Consider the following 14705-nt stretch of genomic DNA (forward strand, 5'->3'; position numbering starts at 1 on the left):
CCTGGATTACCGCCCTTCTCAGAACGCGGGTCAAGTGGATCTGAATCGATCAAGTAGATTCGGAACCCGAGTCCCGAGTGATACAACGACAAGGCATATTTCTAAAGGGTTTTCTACCTTGACTTCAAATCCATAGAAGGAAAGTAGCTTGTACTGTAGCATGTCCATGAAGTCATCGCAAGGTAGTCTAAATCGACTACAGCTTTCTCTGCCATAATCATCACATACGTCGGTTGCAGATCTTGACAACCAGGAGACTTCGTCTGACAATCTCCGTTTTATTGATACCATAGAGGTCCGCGTTGAAGTGCTTGCACGTGCAAGATGTTATGACAGCGAAGTCGAAAGGTGTAGCTTTTTCTCAGATGTACTGTGATGCAGTATCGCTAGTTTCAATTCACGGGTGGAACTTCAAGAAGACTATGGTTATCATGATAACAAGAAATTGCATCAACATCACTGTCATGTCATACTCTCACACCCATCTGAAATAGTATAAGAAGACTGTAAACTCCTTTTGTCAATATGAATGGTTTCTATTGATCCAAGTAACAACATCGTTCCTACTACAAATCATGGGAAACTTACTACTTTTCGTTGTTCCTCTGGCTCTAGCTATAGCCGCTGTTCAATTTATTCAGTTAATAAAATAGAACAGAAAGTATGATTTAAGTCAACTACCACCTGGACCTCCAGGTCGTGATCATGCGAATCTCTTAGACAATGATCGCTGGAACATGTTCAAATCATGGAACGAACAATATGGTCCGGCGTTCTTTCTTTTCTTGACTTGAAGATTGCCTTGTTGACAACAGTTTATAGGCAATGTAGTAACCTTCTATACTGGACAACAGCTCAACATCGGTATGCTATATATCTTAATTATAGAAAGCGCTTCCTATTGTGCTAACATTCGCCAATGCTCGGGATCATGGAGGCTGCTGTAGACATTCTCGAGAAAGCCGGTGAAACATTCTCGAGTCGTCCACACTTTATCATGGGGTAAGTTTCCCAGTGAACGGGAGAGTACGCGGATTGGGATGCTAACCAATATCAGGGAATTTCTCTTCTCAAGACTGCGTGGCTTCTCAATGACCTACGGGCCCAAATGGTGAAACTGGCGAACAGTCCGACTCCCATTTCCAAGACTATTACTAATCCGAATCAAACCAACGTTTTCATCTAAGCTACAAAACTTGCACTTCAGTCCCCAGGTAGCACCTAAAGTCAAACCTATGCAAATCAATGAATCCGCAATCTTAATGCACGATTACTTGACAAAGGAGGGCTCCTCTAAGCAACACAAAATTCTCCGAAGGTACGTTTGAACTTCCTACAATAGATACATGAAAATAACTCGAGTTCCATAGGTATACAGCATCTTTGATGTTCTACATGGGATATGGGCGTCGCGTTACATCTCTTGACGACCCTCTTTGCGTAGCACATGATCAGGAAGAAGAATTTAAGTAGAAGCCCTTTCTTTATCTTTGAAATATTTGCCAATCTTCTCTATAGAAATTGAAAGGTTAGTCACATCCGTACCATGGCGTCCAAGGGTGTGTTGATCAAGTACCCATACTTTCCTAGTACAAAGTAAGTCTCTATGTTAGAAAGACCAATCAAATTCTTTATGCTAACTCATCTTTAACAGAGTACCTGGTCAATTTTCCCTTGAGAGCGTAAGTGAACTTCCCAGAATGTAAGGTCGGTACACAATTGACTGAAAACTTGATTAGTGGCCCATGTTGCTATGGCTCCCAGTAAGTTAGCTATGCTTTCCGGTGTAAGGATTGCCACTAATACTTTCCAAAGCATCCTTTACAATGGTTCCGACATGAGCCTGAGAAGCATCAAGATACCAATACAAGGCTATATACAACAGCCATGAACGAGGTCAAAAGAAAGATGCAAGATGGCACCGCCGTCCCATGCACATCCACTTATGGTCTTACAAAACAAAAGGAGTTAGACATGAATGATGACGTCGAGCTAGCATATGCTCTTTCTGCTTCATAGGCCGCAGGTATCGGCACGGTAAGTTCAACTCATTCCCTCATAGGACAAAAAGCTAAATTTGACACAGACTACCACCGCGTTAGAAATTGCGATTTGTACGTTCTTCCTTCTAAATTAGCATGTAACATTCTAATGATATCTCGTGTCTTTAGTGGCTATGCTACATTACCCAGAATGTCTCCAGAGGGTAAAAGCCGAAATAGATGCAGTCGTTGGAAAGGATCGCATGCCAATCTTTGAAGACCAGCAATCACTGCCCTACTTGGGTGCTTTTATTAGGGAAACATTGAGGTAGGTATCTGTAATATTATGTGTAGGATCAGTTATTAACTTCATTAATTCAGATGGCGACTCGTAACACTAGCAGGTATTGCTTACTCGTCAACCCAGGGCTATACCTATAAGGGCATGTTAATTCCCAAAGACGCCTCTGTTTATGCCAACGCCGCGTAAGTCCTCACAGATGACAAAATGACAGTTCATCTGCTGACATACTTTGCATTAGCGAAATCATGAAAGACCCAGCGGTATTTCCTGAGGGCGAGAAATTCATACCGGAAAGATTTTGGGAGACTGGGGTCATCCTCAACTATCGTTTTGGTTGTTTTGGCTTCGGCCGAAGAATGTGTCCCGGCATGCACGTCGAACTTCAATCGATGTATATCGTTATTGCGCGGTAAGTGCACCCTCATATCTTTTTATTGATCGATCAATCTCACAATCTTTACCCAAAAACCTAACACTAACTCATCAACTCAGATTGATCTGGGCATACGATGTTCTTCCCGTTACTATTAATGGCAATCCTTATATCCCAGACAAGAATGACTTCACTTATGGGCTAGTCAGCTACCCAGCCAATTTGAAGTTCCAGCTCGTGCCACGTAGCGAGAAACATAGAGAGATTATCATTGCTGACGCGTAATGTGCCAATGCTGATATGGCACATTTGGAAGGGTCCAGCGCATCGTACAACATCTAAATCGAACATTTTGGCCCAAACGATATATAAATGAGGTTGAAGATCTGTCCACGGCGAATTCTTGAAGATCGAAAGCTTTCAAAGGCTGAATTTCAGATCAAAATGATGCGAATTCTTGAGAAATATAGGAGCTGGGAGTGGAAATTGGCATTGTCTCGTCTATCGGTACAGATATTGAAGAGTTTTCTTTGATAAATTTTAGTTATTAGTTTGTCAGCTACTCTGGATATCTATATTGTTCTACACTTCTATTCTTTTCAAGTCACTAGAGCTTTCAGACGTGTCAAACACTAGAAAAATCAAAAGAGTATTTTCCTACCTCTTGAATATTTATAAATTTTGATCAAGTTTTTCATAATTTTTTATGCATGTGGCATTTCAAGAGAGATCTTGTAGTATGCAGCAAATTTACCCATCAAAATCCTCTATACAAATACAAAAACTAGCAAGATCATGAATCCGTCATGTTTCTATCACAGATTGACTCGAAGTTCTGTTGTCAAAACACGTGTAGTGGACTGACACCCCCTGCAAAGTGGAGAATTTGCTTGATTCATGGAGGGTGCCCTGGCATTGTAGCCTTGTGAAATAAAAATCGTGGAAACGAAGGGTAAGCTTAGGCTTGTCTGGAACTTGTATTATCTTGTGGGTCTCTTCTTCCGTTTAGGGGATTTTTTCACGAGGTTTATGGGAAATGGAGTTAGCATTGCTAGTTTTATGTGTGTAGTGATGGAATTGAAAGATTGAACATACCACTAAGTTATTCTATAAATACTCTGACTTCAACACCTAAGATTGTCTATCGTCTCTTGTATAGCTTATACACCCCGTGATACCATCCATATATATCGAACTAAATCATCCTCAAGATTCTCCTTCCATTTCCACTTCATGACCACTACCTTCATAAACCACCCAACTTGCCCCAAAAGCAACGCCAGCCTCAATCATCAAAATCCACCACGCCATCCCCACCATCCCTTTTTTCAGTCCTTGTCCATACACCGCACTAAAAACAAGCGGGCCCAATGTTCTAGACCCAGCACTCACGCTCTGCGCAATACCATGAATAGTGCTGAGAATACTCGGATGCGGTGTACAGTTATTGATAAGGATGAGCGAGCTAGGAAGTGCAAATGTACGACCTATGACTACAACGAATAGCAGACTGCATATTCCTATCCAAATCAATGGTCCGTCTGCTGCGTGTGGCGATTCTGATTTTGTGTGAAGAAGTGCTAGGAATGGCGCAAGGGCGTACGCGAATGGAAATAGTACTAGAGAGTAGCGGTATGCATACAATACACCCAAACGGTGCGTTACCCATGAGTAGACACCAAATTGCAACATCAAACCCATTGCGCCAATAATACCGATTGCAGTTCCAATGGTATCCGGTGAAAGACCCAAGCCTCCTGTAAAGAAAAGAGGGGGGTGTGGTGTAAAAGGTGGTTCTGAACTGGCAGGATCAAAGCGAGGCGTAGACAGGAATAAGAACCAAAGATTTTGGAAAGCGCTTGTGTGGCATTGTATAAGCCCATGAGCAACCATGGTAGCGATAACATTGCGACGAAGTAGGTGTCGGAGAGGCAGCTTTTCACGTGGCTTGTATGAACTCTTGGGTTCTGTGTTGTGTTCGGAAGGTGTTGTCATCTCAACATCATTCATGCTTTCTTCCACTCCCAAGCGAGCATATTTAGCTTGTCGTGATTTGCAGCAAACAATGCGAGCCATCAAACGGCCGAACTTAAGGCCTGGATCAGAGAGATGCTGACGATCAATATGCGTCTGGAAAGCTTGTCAGTGGAATCAAGCAAAACATTGTGGGTCAAATACCTCTTCAAGACCTAGAATTACAAGGAACAGCGAAAGCAATAACAGGAAAGCATTGAATAAATTTGGTAAAGCGTATGGGTATTTTATCATCCATCTCACACCATCTTTGCCACCAAGCTTGCTTCCAGCTCCAAACGCACTGGGAAAAGTATGAACTGGATCCTGCAGCCAACCTCCAATTAAAGGGCCGAAGAAAATACCAACATTGAACATAATTGGCATTAACAAGAATGCCTTTGTTTGGTACTTCTTTTCTCGGATAATTTCAGAAGTCATCGTTCGCATGATACTAACATTGCCGTTCAAAGCTCCTCCAAGACAACGAAAAAATAACGCAGGCGCAAAAGATCGAGAAAATCCAACACCAATGGTGGATGTAAAAGTGCCTAACAATCCAATAATAAGCACATTCTTTCTGCCTACGGAAGCATTGTCAGCCACGCGGCCCCATACCATAGCTGTGAGGCACTGGGCGGCTGTGAAACCCCCAGCGAGGTAACCTGCCTGTGAAGAAATAGTCGAGTCAGAGAGTGATGGGTCAAAAAAGCGCAGCATGAAGAACATGTATGAGTTGATGCTGGATTGAACTATAGGCTCGGCCATACGTGCGAGGGCTAAGATGAAGAGCTGATCTTTTCTGGGTAGAGAAAACCATGATGCAGGCTTCTCCTTTTCATTTTTAGGAGGCTCCTCTGCTGTCTCATGTGAGGCAACCCCTCCTTCACGGGTATGAGTAGTATCAGACTCGATGAGCTGGACTTGCTCATTATCACTGTCACTTATAGAACTATCAGAGGTGCTATCCGAGGATGATCGAGGTGAATGGCCGTCTTTTAATGTTGCGTCTTCGTAGTTTGCACCTGCGGGAAACGCATTGACTGCAGAATCGCCGACGTACCGAGTCTTGTCGTCGCCTAGCATTGGTAACACTATTTACTGAGGCACTGAGAGGACATGAGATAGGTGTAGCAGCTGAAGGGTCCGGATTAATACATTGAGCCAGTAGAAACGAAGGGCTGACTTGTGACCTACATGATACAATGAAACCGCACGTACATAAAAATGGCATCCACTTTCTCACGTTCTCATGAAAATGATATAGACGAACGAAACACTGATTTTATGCCAAGTTCTACACATGTAGATAGACGAAGAACAGAACAAGAAGCTTTTTGCCTCGTAGTCACTAGTAAACAAGGGGAGGAGGAATGACCCGGATAAATTTCAAGGATGTGCAGTGACTAGGATCTACTGGAATAAACGGCTGGTGCTGGTCTATATAACACCCTGGAAGTGACAAAATAAACGAATCCGAGCGTGCAGATTACAACACTATCTCAAGGATAAGATCAACAAATAAGCCTGATTACCACAAACAAGCAATGCGCTAGCGATACATTAGACTTAGCGTTGATGATTCGGCCTTCGGCCAACATGAGCTTATCTCTGGACCCTTGTACTACCCTAGCGGATCTGCATTGAACGTAACAGCGGGCATGAAGCAAGTTTTCATCTACATAGAAGTGAAGGTAGACAGACTATCGCGATATTTAACCCGGGGGAAGTGGGTTTCCTAAATGACGCTTCATTCCATGCACAGTAGGTATTATGTATTGCATAAAGTTTCCACCAATTATGAGACTCTCACCATGCTCACTGCTGATTCCAACTTGTACATTGTAGAGGGCCAAAATGGTCCCTAATTGGGCCACCATTTTCGGCTTCCGCCCTGGATATGCATTTTGTGTCTGTGAACATTCTCATATTCAAGGATGGTAATGCTCTCCAATATATAGAGATGATAAGTCTGCATGAGAAATGAAAGTTCCTCCAAATCCCCGTTCATATAGGGCGCTATGGATGTGTCATTTTACGGTGGGCAACAACCACTTTTACGATACATAATCGTGATAGTAGTCACCGCCCTGGTTTTGTTATGGCCAAAATTGAAAAGATCGAGGAATATTCGGAATCTGAAGCGCCGACACAACTGCGCAGAACCAGATAAATTTCCTCATCAAAATGTCCTAGACACTTATCTAGCCCGTCTACAAGCTCAGGCAGTTCAAGAGGGCTACCTTTTCAGATTATATAAGTCGCAATTTGTCACTCACGGGAAAACTTTCTCGGAAGTTTGGCGTGGTACGATACTCTTCAATACTTGTGATCTGAAGAACGTTTAAAATGTAGCAGCACTAGCTGCGGAAGACTTTGGAAAGGACGCAGGCAGAGAAGCAGCTCAATGGCCACTTTTGGAACCTAGTATTTTCTCAGATGGACCTGCTTGGAGCCTGTCGAGTGATTTAGCGAAACCTATTTTTGCAAGGGCAGAACTATCAGATCTGGACTTTTTGCTTCTTGTGTAGACAAGTTTTTGGATTTGATTCCGGAAGAGGGACAGACATTTGATATTCAACCATTGCTGCATAGGCTAGTATGTGGCTCGCAAAAATAGTGTGTAATCAGGCGCTGACATTTTCGTGGCGTAGTTCCTAGACACCTCCATAGATTTTATCTTTGGACGCTCTTTGAATGGACTGCAAGGCTCGCCTGAGAGTATTGAGTTCACTGAAGCGTTCACTGCGGGGTTGAAAGGGATCAGTGCTCGACGCGACGCACCATGGTTCCAGTTCCACTACCAACGACTTATTGAGGATCCGAATTGGAAGAAGTCATACAAGACAGTCCACCGATTTGTAGATGAACAAGTAGAGTTGGCTCTTAAAGACACTGCGAAAACGGATTCTGATAGCGCACCCTCTGATGGAAAGCGCTACGTCCTGTTGCACAAAATGGCTAAGCAGATCCGAGGTCCCATTGCGCTTCGGTATCACGTATTAGGTTTCTTTGCGCCAGCACGGGATGTGACATCCAGGCTAGTAGCAAATGCTCTTTTCCAGCTTGCTCGTCATCCGAACGAATGGAAAAAGCTTCGTCGCATTTCGCTTGAACTAGGCGGTGCTTCGTTGTCAATTGAAAAGCTAAAACAATTAGCAGACTTCAGGTACGTGTTGCAAGAGACCGTTAGAACTGTTGGTTCAGCAGCTAGGATATGGCGAGCTGCAGTGCGCGACACTACTTTACCAAAGGAGGTAGCGAGGATCAAACACAACCGATGTTTGTTCCCAAAGGATCACCAGTAGTGCTTGGCACATGGTGTATGAACCACGACACGACAGCGATATTTGGGGTGATGATGTGGAGAGTTTTAGGCCTGATCGATTTGTTGGGCGTAAGATGAATTGGAAATTCCTTCCATTCTATGGAGGTCCAAGAATATGCCCTGCTCAACAACAAGCTATGGCTCAGGCTGCTTATGTCTTGGTGCGGCTAACGCAGAAGTTTGGGGTGATCGAAAATCGAGATCCAGATTTAGAGTTCTTGCAATTGATCAAGATGGGCGTTGAGAGCATGAATGGCGCCAAGATTGCTTTCATATGAGTAGAGAATAGGCTCTTCAGAGTAAACGGCCGAACGAATCAGAATTGTAATACAGACTTTATAAGCAAAGGCAGAATTCTATAACGGATTGAACTGTAGACTGATGTACCTTGCAATAGACATGAATTGTTGAGGTGATTAGAATGGTTCTTGGGCCTCATGTATTTTTGAGTGAGATGGCTTGAAAAGATTCGACGTAATGGGGAGTTCATCACCCTTTTAGATACCATCAAATCCATGCCGGTGCGTGATTTAGACCATCGTTGTCCTTCGGTGAAATCTAGTCTTGTCTGCAACTTGTCAACAGCTCGAGATTGTGAATGCATCGGACTTACATAATCAGAACAGTGCTGGCAGAAAAAGGCGGTATAAGACCAAACAGACTTCAACCTCTCATTGTGATCATCGAATACTACCAGATACCAAATCTCCGACACACTAGTAGACGTACTACTACAACAGCTATATATATATAGTACGGAGCCATTCTAGTCTTTATCGCGAGCGTTTAGGATCTCCCTTTGTGATCAGGAATGCCATGATCAAATTGAACCTGTTTAGGTAGGACGATGGCAAGAGGGAAACTATGAGTACATCGGGCCATTGATGCCACGATTCCGAGGGCTACCTATATATTTCATGAAGTAGCTTCTTAATATCTTCTCCGACAAATCGAGCCACGTTCCTAAATCAGCTAACGAACTGCCGCTACCCCTCCAAACACTGTGATTGCTATCCGTAATCAATTACGCTGTCCTTTCTTTCTTCTTCCCCGCTCGATTTACACTTCTTTCAGTCTCAGGCCACGGCTGATGTTTTCCGGGACTAGAAGCGTAATTGCGATGCCAAGTTCAGGAAATACTCCTAATAGGAGAGTAGACTGGTTGCTCTTCATGATCTCCTACCAAATTTCTCATTACAATCGCCAACTTTTTTCAGTCTTGATACATGTACCTAGATACTGGTAACAACAAAGCAGAGCACAGGATCGAAATTGGTTGCTACACCTGTGCAATTTTGTTGGATCAAGACTTAACGTTGCCCCTCTGTAACTTCAAATTTCCTATTTCCTTACAGTTGACAGCAAGAAAGGATTCAATATAATAGACTATCATAACCAAAGATAAAATCGTAGGATAGGTAGTATTTTATTGTTCCTTGTTGTTTGGGATCCAGTATTCAAAGGCCAATGCTGGCTAGCCATCCCCGTCCATGGTCGTCTAGCCGACCTTCTATCAGGTATAACTCGAATACATCATCTTTGATGACTTTATCTCAACAATACTTCCTTAACAACAATGTGAGTCTACCTTGAGGTCAGATTCTTACAGACCTTTTGCAAACTTCTGAAACTCTGAAAGTTTGGACATCACAACTGTGAGAATACCAACTTACCATCCATCAGAATTGACACACAATTGAGGTGCACAGCTTTCACTCCCTGAACATCTATCGTCCTTGATAATTCTCAACTAACTATCTTTTGTTCAAGTTAGCCAATGCCACTCTTCAAAGTTTCAAGTCGCAGCACTAAAAACGCCCAGTGGCCGCCATTATTGACGAGTTTCCCTCAGTCCTTATCATTGCACTCGTTGCCTTTCCTTCGCAATTGCTCTAGAGACTTTCCCAGAACCCTCGTTGGATTACGGTCCTCGAGGATGTATCTTTCATTACAACTTGGCATGATAGCATGTATTTTGCCCAGCATCTCGGTCAAAATTGATCTAATTCTGATGAAGTAGTTGAAATGCTTCCTCTAAAGGGCGCTGGGCTTACTGTGATTTGGTTTAATGAGATCGAGGATAAATCCAACCTCTCGTCCTACCTTCATGTAAGATATTGTCAAATTTTCCTTTCCAAATCTGCCACGACTTCGGGGAGGTATGGAAGTATTTGCTGCAGATTTATGGGATCGTCATTATACAGTCATCACAGCACAGTCATAGTAAAAAAATGCATATTTGAAATCAAGTATTCTATTGGTTCTTTAGGTCTTCAGCTAATAGTATTGCTAGCTCATTGACCAAAGTAGTCTTAGAGAAGATGCAAAAACCGATCGCATCCAACGCACCAATTTCAATACATTCTACCACCACAAACGGTGATACAAGTCATTAGTCATTAAAGTAACAAAGCAAGACCCTAGCTATTGTATTTGGGAAAGCACAAATTTGTCGAATAAATCTCAAATCTGCGAGATGTTAGTGAAGACACGAGATATTTGGCAAGAGAGTGGATCATGTACCTTGGAAAAGAACGGAAAGAACTCAAGATACTTCATCAGGAATTACGATAATTGAAAGAGGCAAAGATCTTGTCGGGGAAGTTCGCCTCCTGACGCATCATAAGATTCATCTTTGCCAATGACTCAAGGATGCCAGCTTGATGAGTTAAGTTGGTAACGTCATTGAATAGTATACTAATGGCCTGTGCACCGATGAAATGGAAACCGCCATGCATGACCATTATGGTCATCTCAGTGCGTGGTGATCGGCCAGGTCTAGCATAACAGATGTCTGCGAACACAAATTTAATGTGGAGAGTGTCGGAAAGCGTTAGATCGACTTGATCTGTCTCAACGACCACAGATTCAAGTAAAGGTAGGTTGCGAATAATTCGAGCAACAGCTTGGAAATTATCATGGAACTCTTGCATAGGAAGGCAAATGTGGCGAACCATATATAGCTCTCCAGGATTCAAAAGAGCCCCAACAAAATCAAGTGGGGGGGTCTGAAAGTTGAGAAGAGACACAAAATCGATGATGTCAATGTCGGGATTCACCATAACGCCCTTCTTTGTGCCGTGGTACTTGCTCGCATCAAGCTGGAACATGGGTCTATAAATGCCAACCATAGCAGATACAGCACCCTTACAAGTGTATAAGAGTCTTGGGCGCGTGGCTCCGATGACTCTGTACTGGTCATCATCAGGGTGTGTGGCAACATCGACATTTTCCTCGACGATTGAGATAAAACGAGAACATCTAAGCGATGCCATAACCCAAATTTTGTTTTGCAATTCGGTAGCAAGTTCGGGAAACAATGAAAAGCTTGTGGCGACTTGCTTGCGAGCTACTGCTTGAACTACCGCGATATTTTGGCCCAATGGCTTATATCTAACGGACTTCACTTCAAGATCGAGCCAATTAAGTTGCATTAATGGCTTTTCACCGACGAACTTTCTTGTAAGCGCAAGATCAAGCCACGCAGCGTTTTCAAAATCGGCGACACTTGCGAGTGGCATGCTGGCAAACCAGCTCATGTTATTGCTACTCAGCAAGTTAGCGTAATCTATCAAATATAGTGCCGATATCGACGCCACTTTGAATTGAAAGTACTTACTGAGTAGAAGACATGATTGTTTCGGACGGTGGTATTTGGAGGAAGAGGATTTGATGTTATATCTTCGGTGTCGATAGAAAGGACACTAGAAGTTGTTGTTGAGAGTTGACTATGCTAGGTTCTGAGGGCCGATAGGAACGACCAAGGGACTTCAGATTTGATATACTGTTGTTGTGTAAGTAATTGTCCGGTTTAGAAATTCTCGCTGCGTGGAGGATGGAGATTACTTACAGGTCAAAAATCAGAAGATATTGGCAAGTTTGCTTCTGGTGCCAAGGAAAGGACGCAGAGACGAAGAACGCCGAAAAACTGTTTCAATGTAAGTAAATATTCGATTTCAAGAGGCGTTCGAGAAAGCAGAGGCAAGAGCAAACACTTACTGATCGTAGATCGATAAAACTTGTTAGATTGGTCCTGGTGATAGAGGACGGCCGCAGAAGCTTGTTGTCGGCGAAATACAAACGCTGAAGCGATCTTTAATCAATAAAGAGCGACAGAGAAAGTACAAAATGTTGGTTTCAAACTGTTGTGGTGTAAGCAGGTGTTCAGTCTTTCAAAAACTAGTCGGAATGAAAGAGGAAACAATAGCACTTACAAATCGAATTTATTAGAGGAAAATAAGTAAGTTGAAATTAAAGAGCTACTCTGAGAGTTAGCTATGCGACCTTTGATGTTGGCACGCTATACATGAATGTTGAACGAGGAAGATAGGACTCGGTTGAAAATGACAAGTGATAGAGGTATCTATTTCAAGCCGAAGAAAGACGAAGGAGAGAAATGCGAGTAGCAAGATACCATGCAGGGAGAATACATGAGAGAATCGGAAAAATTGCGCGATATCGGAGAGGGAATGGTACAAGAAATTGTGGCAGCAAACGTGAAGATCTGTTTCTGAAGGGAATACTCGAGGTCCAAGTATGACTGTGGAGAGTCTTGAGAGGGTGAAACGGTGGTGGGGACAAGGAAGTTGAGTAGAACGGGAGTGGTGCAGAACGTGGAAGCAACAACCCCTCATATCAGTTCAAAGGGTTGACTCACTCAATGGTAAACACACGATCTTGATCAACAAGGATGGTGTATGAGAAAATCCTATTGCGACGAAAGTTAGCAAGGGTGGTCTCAAGGTTGATAAAGCAGGTTCTTCGCCGAAATGGTAAGATGGAAAGGTCGCGGTATTGACCATGAAAAAATTATGGAGATGCTGAGGATTACTTACTTTGGACGATTGACACTTGGAATTTTCTGTTTGAAAGGCCTGTGAAAATCGTGAGTTTTGATAGATCGAAGTTTGCTTTCTGTGGTGGAATGGGATATCGAGTAATTTTGATTTCAAGGAAAATTGAGGATGCAAGTGCTTTTCTTTATATCATGGCTTGGGAATACTCACAATAGAATCAAAAGCAGATTGATTTTCTCGCAAAGCGACAAGTATCAAAAAAGAGTGTGATTGGTATTGTCGTTGCTGGAGGGGTGTTGTGCAAATTCTTCTCAAAAGTTGGTATTGTGGTCGAAAGTGGTTATTGTGCGAAAGAACAATAAGCTTGAAATATCATAACCAGGTTGCTAGACAGCAACAAGGCCCGACCACCATAACCTTAACCGAGCGAATAGCTGTTCGAGAAAGTCAGGGCTTTCAACGTCAGGTTTTCTTGTAGCCTTGTTCTGCTTGTTATGAGGATATGGGAAGTGCCTTGTTGTAATAATGTTTGTGGTGGCAGCAAGGAATGGTATAGACTGGAGGTTTGAATAACCCAAAAATTAGTAAAATGCGCTTTATGGATCTTCCACTATACCTCATCACACCAACTGATTTCTTCTTCAATTCACTTATCCTCTTCGAGCTTTGAGCCTATATCTTACCTAGGTACTCTCACAAATTTCTCAATCTGCCTGTGATGGTCAGCTGCGTTACTCTAGAACTTCTCTATTGCCGAGTACTTCAAACCCCACACACCTTACAACTCCCGCGTCTGGAGTGCCTCAGTACTTCATGATATTCCACTTGACTCCAACTGAATTCTAGGTCTGAAAAAGACACTGCAATACAAAAACTGCTTGCGCCTTTCAGATCTTACCGCAACTTTAAAGCTGCACCACCGTCAGTCTCGTTTGACGCATGTCTTTAAAGCATGAAGTAATACACTTCAAAATAGGGTGCTGTAGTAAGCCTCCCAAGAAACTCTCACGGCATTCGCTCTCATATACTGACCATATCATACAGTGCAGCTTAAGAATCCCAAATTGTACCACGAAAAGGCAAGTGATCCGGGCCACAAATATTGAGAGTTTGGTACGTGTGGTTGGATCAAATACAATGAGAGTACAAGCAAAGGTATAGAGAAGAGAAAGCCCAGCTTGTTGATGTCTGAACCAGGTTCGGAAGGAGGCTCAAGCCTTATCAGAACTTGCTCTGGTTGCAATACAAGATCTTGTATCCAGTTGTAGCTTCAAGCAAGAGTATCTTCTTGCAAGCTGTTAGCCTGCTTCTACCTTGTTCCTTGTTGGAGCTACATTCTGACAGTTGGCAGAGTCCAATCCCTTTATCAGGCCCGCTCCGCTCTCGGCGCCCCTTGGACATTCCCTGGAAGTGACAGCAGCCTGTTGTCAAGCCATGCTATGCCGATGACTGCAGAATGGCTTCAAAGTAAATAGCAAATAGTAGATAGAGCGTCCATCAGTCGTCGTTATAAAGTATAATAAGATGGCAAAGTAAGGGTGTGGGATCATATCAGGAAGACGGAAGCCATGTAGAGCTGTCCCGGCCTCAGAGAGCTTGTTGTATTTGGGAGAATTCGGAGATACAAGCCTCCCTTCTTATAGCTTCTTGAGCCCTTGGTATTGTGTATTCCGGATACGGAGAATAAGTGCGGTCTCGGAAGGGGATGAAGTGTGGGGTAGGTGTGGGGAATTGGAGGATAAAGGCGGGGCGAGGTGAGTACTTGGGGAGCATCGAAGCCATCACCCTTTTGGGATGTTTTAATCAGATACACGAGGGACAGTAATCGGCGTCCTTGTAGCTCTGTAGCTCTGTAGCTCTGCAGCTCTGCAGCTAGCATGAGGTGGTGGTAAAGCAAAGCCTCTGTTTG

The 14705-nt window shown here is 43.2% G+C and overlaps 5 protein-coding genes across 5 annotated transcripts; 3 read left to right on the forward strand and 2 right to left on the reverse strand.

Annotated features, from left to right (window-relative positions):
• Window positions 1-575: 575 nt before the first annotated feature.
• Window positions 576-794, forward strand: Bfra_006893 (putative cytochrome p450 protein; the record flags this gene model as incomplete). Its single annotated transcript, XM_037337264.1, is given in 2 exon segments — window positions 576-640; window positions 659-794. 2 exon segments carry the CDS (start codon window positions 576-578, stop codon window positions 792-794), a joined length of 201 nt encoding a protein of 66 aa, XP_037198630.1.
• Window positions 795-919: 125 nt separating this feature from the next.
• Window positions 920-2944, forward strand: Bfra_006894 (putative cytochrome p450 protein; the record flags this gene model as incomplete). Its single annotated transcript, XM_037337265.1, has 13 exons — window positions 920-1002; window positions 1208-1318; window positions 1371-1469; window positions 1534-1596; window positions 1655-1682; window positions 1740-1763; window positions 1816-1896; window positions 2020-2037; window positions 2087-2114; window positions 2172-2310; window positions 2364-2468; window positions 2525-2695; window positions 2779-2944. The coding sequence occupies 13 exons, from the start codon at window positions 920-922 to the stop codon at window positions 2942-2944; spliced, it is 1116 nt and encodes a 371-aa protein (XP_037198631.1).
• A 921-nt stretch (window positions 2945-3865) lies between these two features.
• Bfra_006895 (putative mfs multidrug transporter protein) lies at window positions 3866-5758 on the reverse strand (the record flags this gene model as incomplete). The annotated part of the gene is made up of 2 exons (XM_037337266.1): window positions 3866-4789; window positions 4838-5758. 2 exons carry the CDS (start codon window positions 5756-5758, stop codon window positions 3866-3868), a joined length of 1845 nt encoding a protein of 614 aa, XP_037198632.1.
• Window positions 5759-6693: 935 nt separating this feature from the next.
• Bfra_006896 (putative cytochrome p450 alkane hydroxylase protein) lies at window positions 6694-8278 on the forward strand (the record flags this gene model as incomplete). The annotated part of the gene is made up of 5 exons (XM_037337267.1): window positions 6694-6979; window positions 7028-7135; window positions 7204-7271; window positions 7327-7841; window positions 7969-8278. 5 exons carry the CDS (start codon window positions 6694-6696, stop codon window positions 8276-8278), a joined length of 1287 nt encoding a protein of 428 aa, XP_037198633.1.
• Window positions 8279-10558: 2280 nt separating this feature from the next.
• Window positions 10559-12802, reverse strand: Bfra_006897 (uncharacterized protein; the record flags this gene model as incomplete). The annotated part of the gene is made up of 5 exons (XM_037337268.1): window positions 10559-11598; window positions 11647-11704; window positions 11730-11784; window positions 12215-12300; window positions 12674-12802. 5 exons carry the CDS (start codon window positions 12800-12802, stop codon window positions 10559-10561), a joined length of 1368 nt encoding a protein of 455 aa, XP_037198634.1.
• Between the last annotated feature and the right edge of the window lie 1903 nt (window positions 12803-14705).

Source organism: Botrytis fragariae, assembly GCF_013461495.1.
Source record: "Botrytis fragariae strain BVB16 chromosome Unknown tig00000000, whole genome shotgun sequence".
Lineage (NCBI taxonomy): Eukaryota > Fungi > Ascomycota > Leotiomycetes > Helotiales > Sclerotiniaceae > Botrytis > Botrytis fragariae.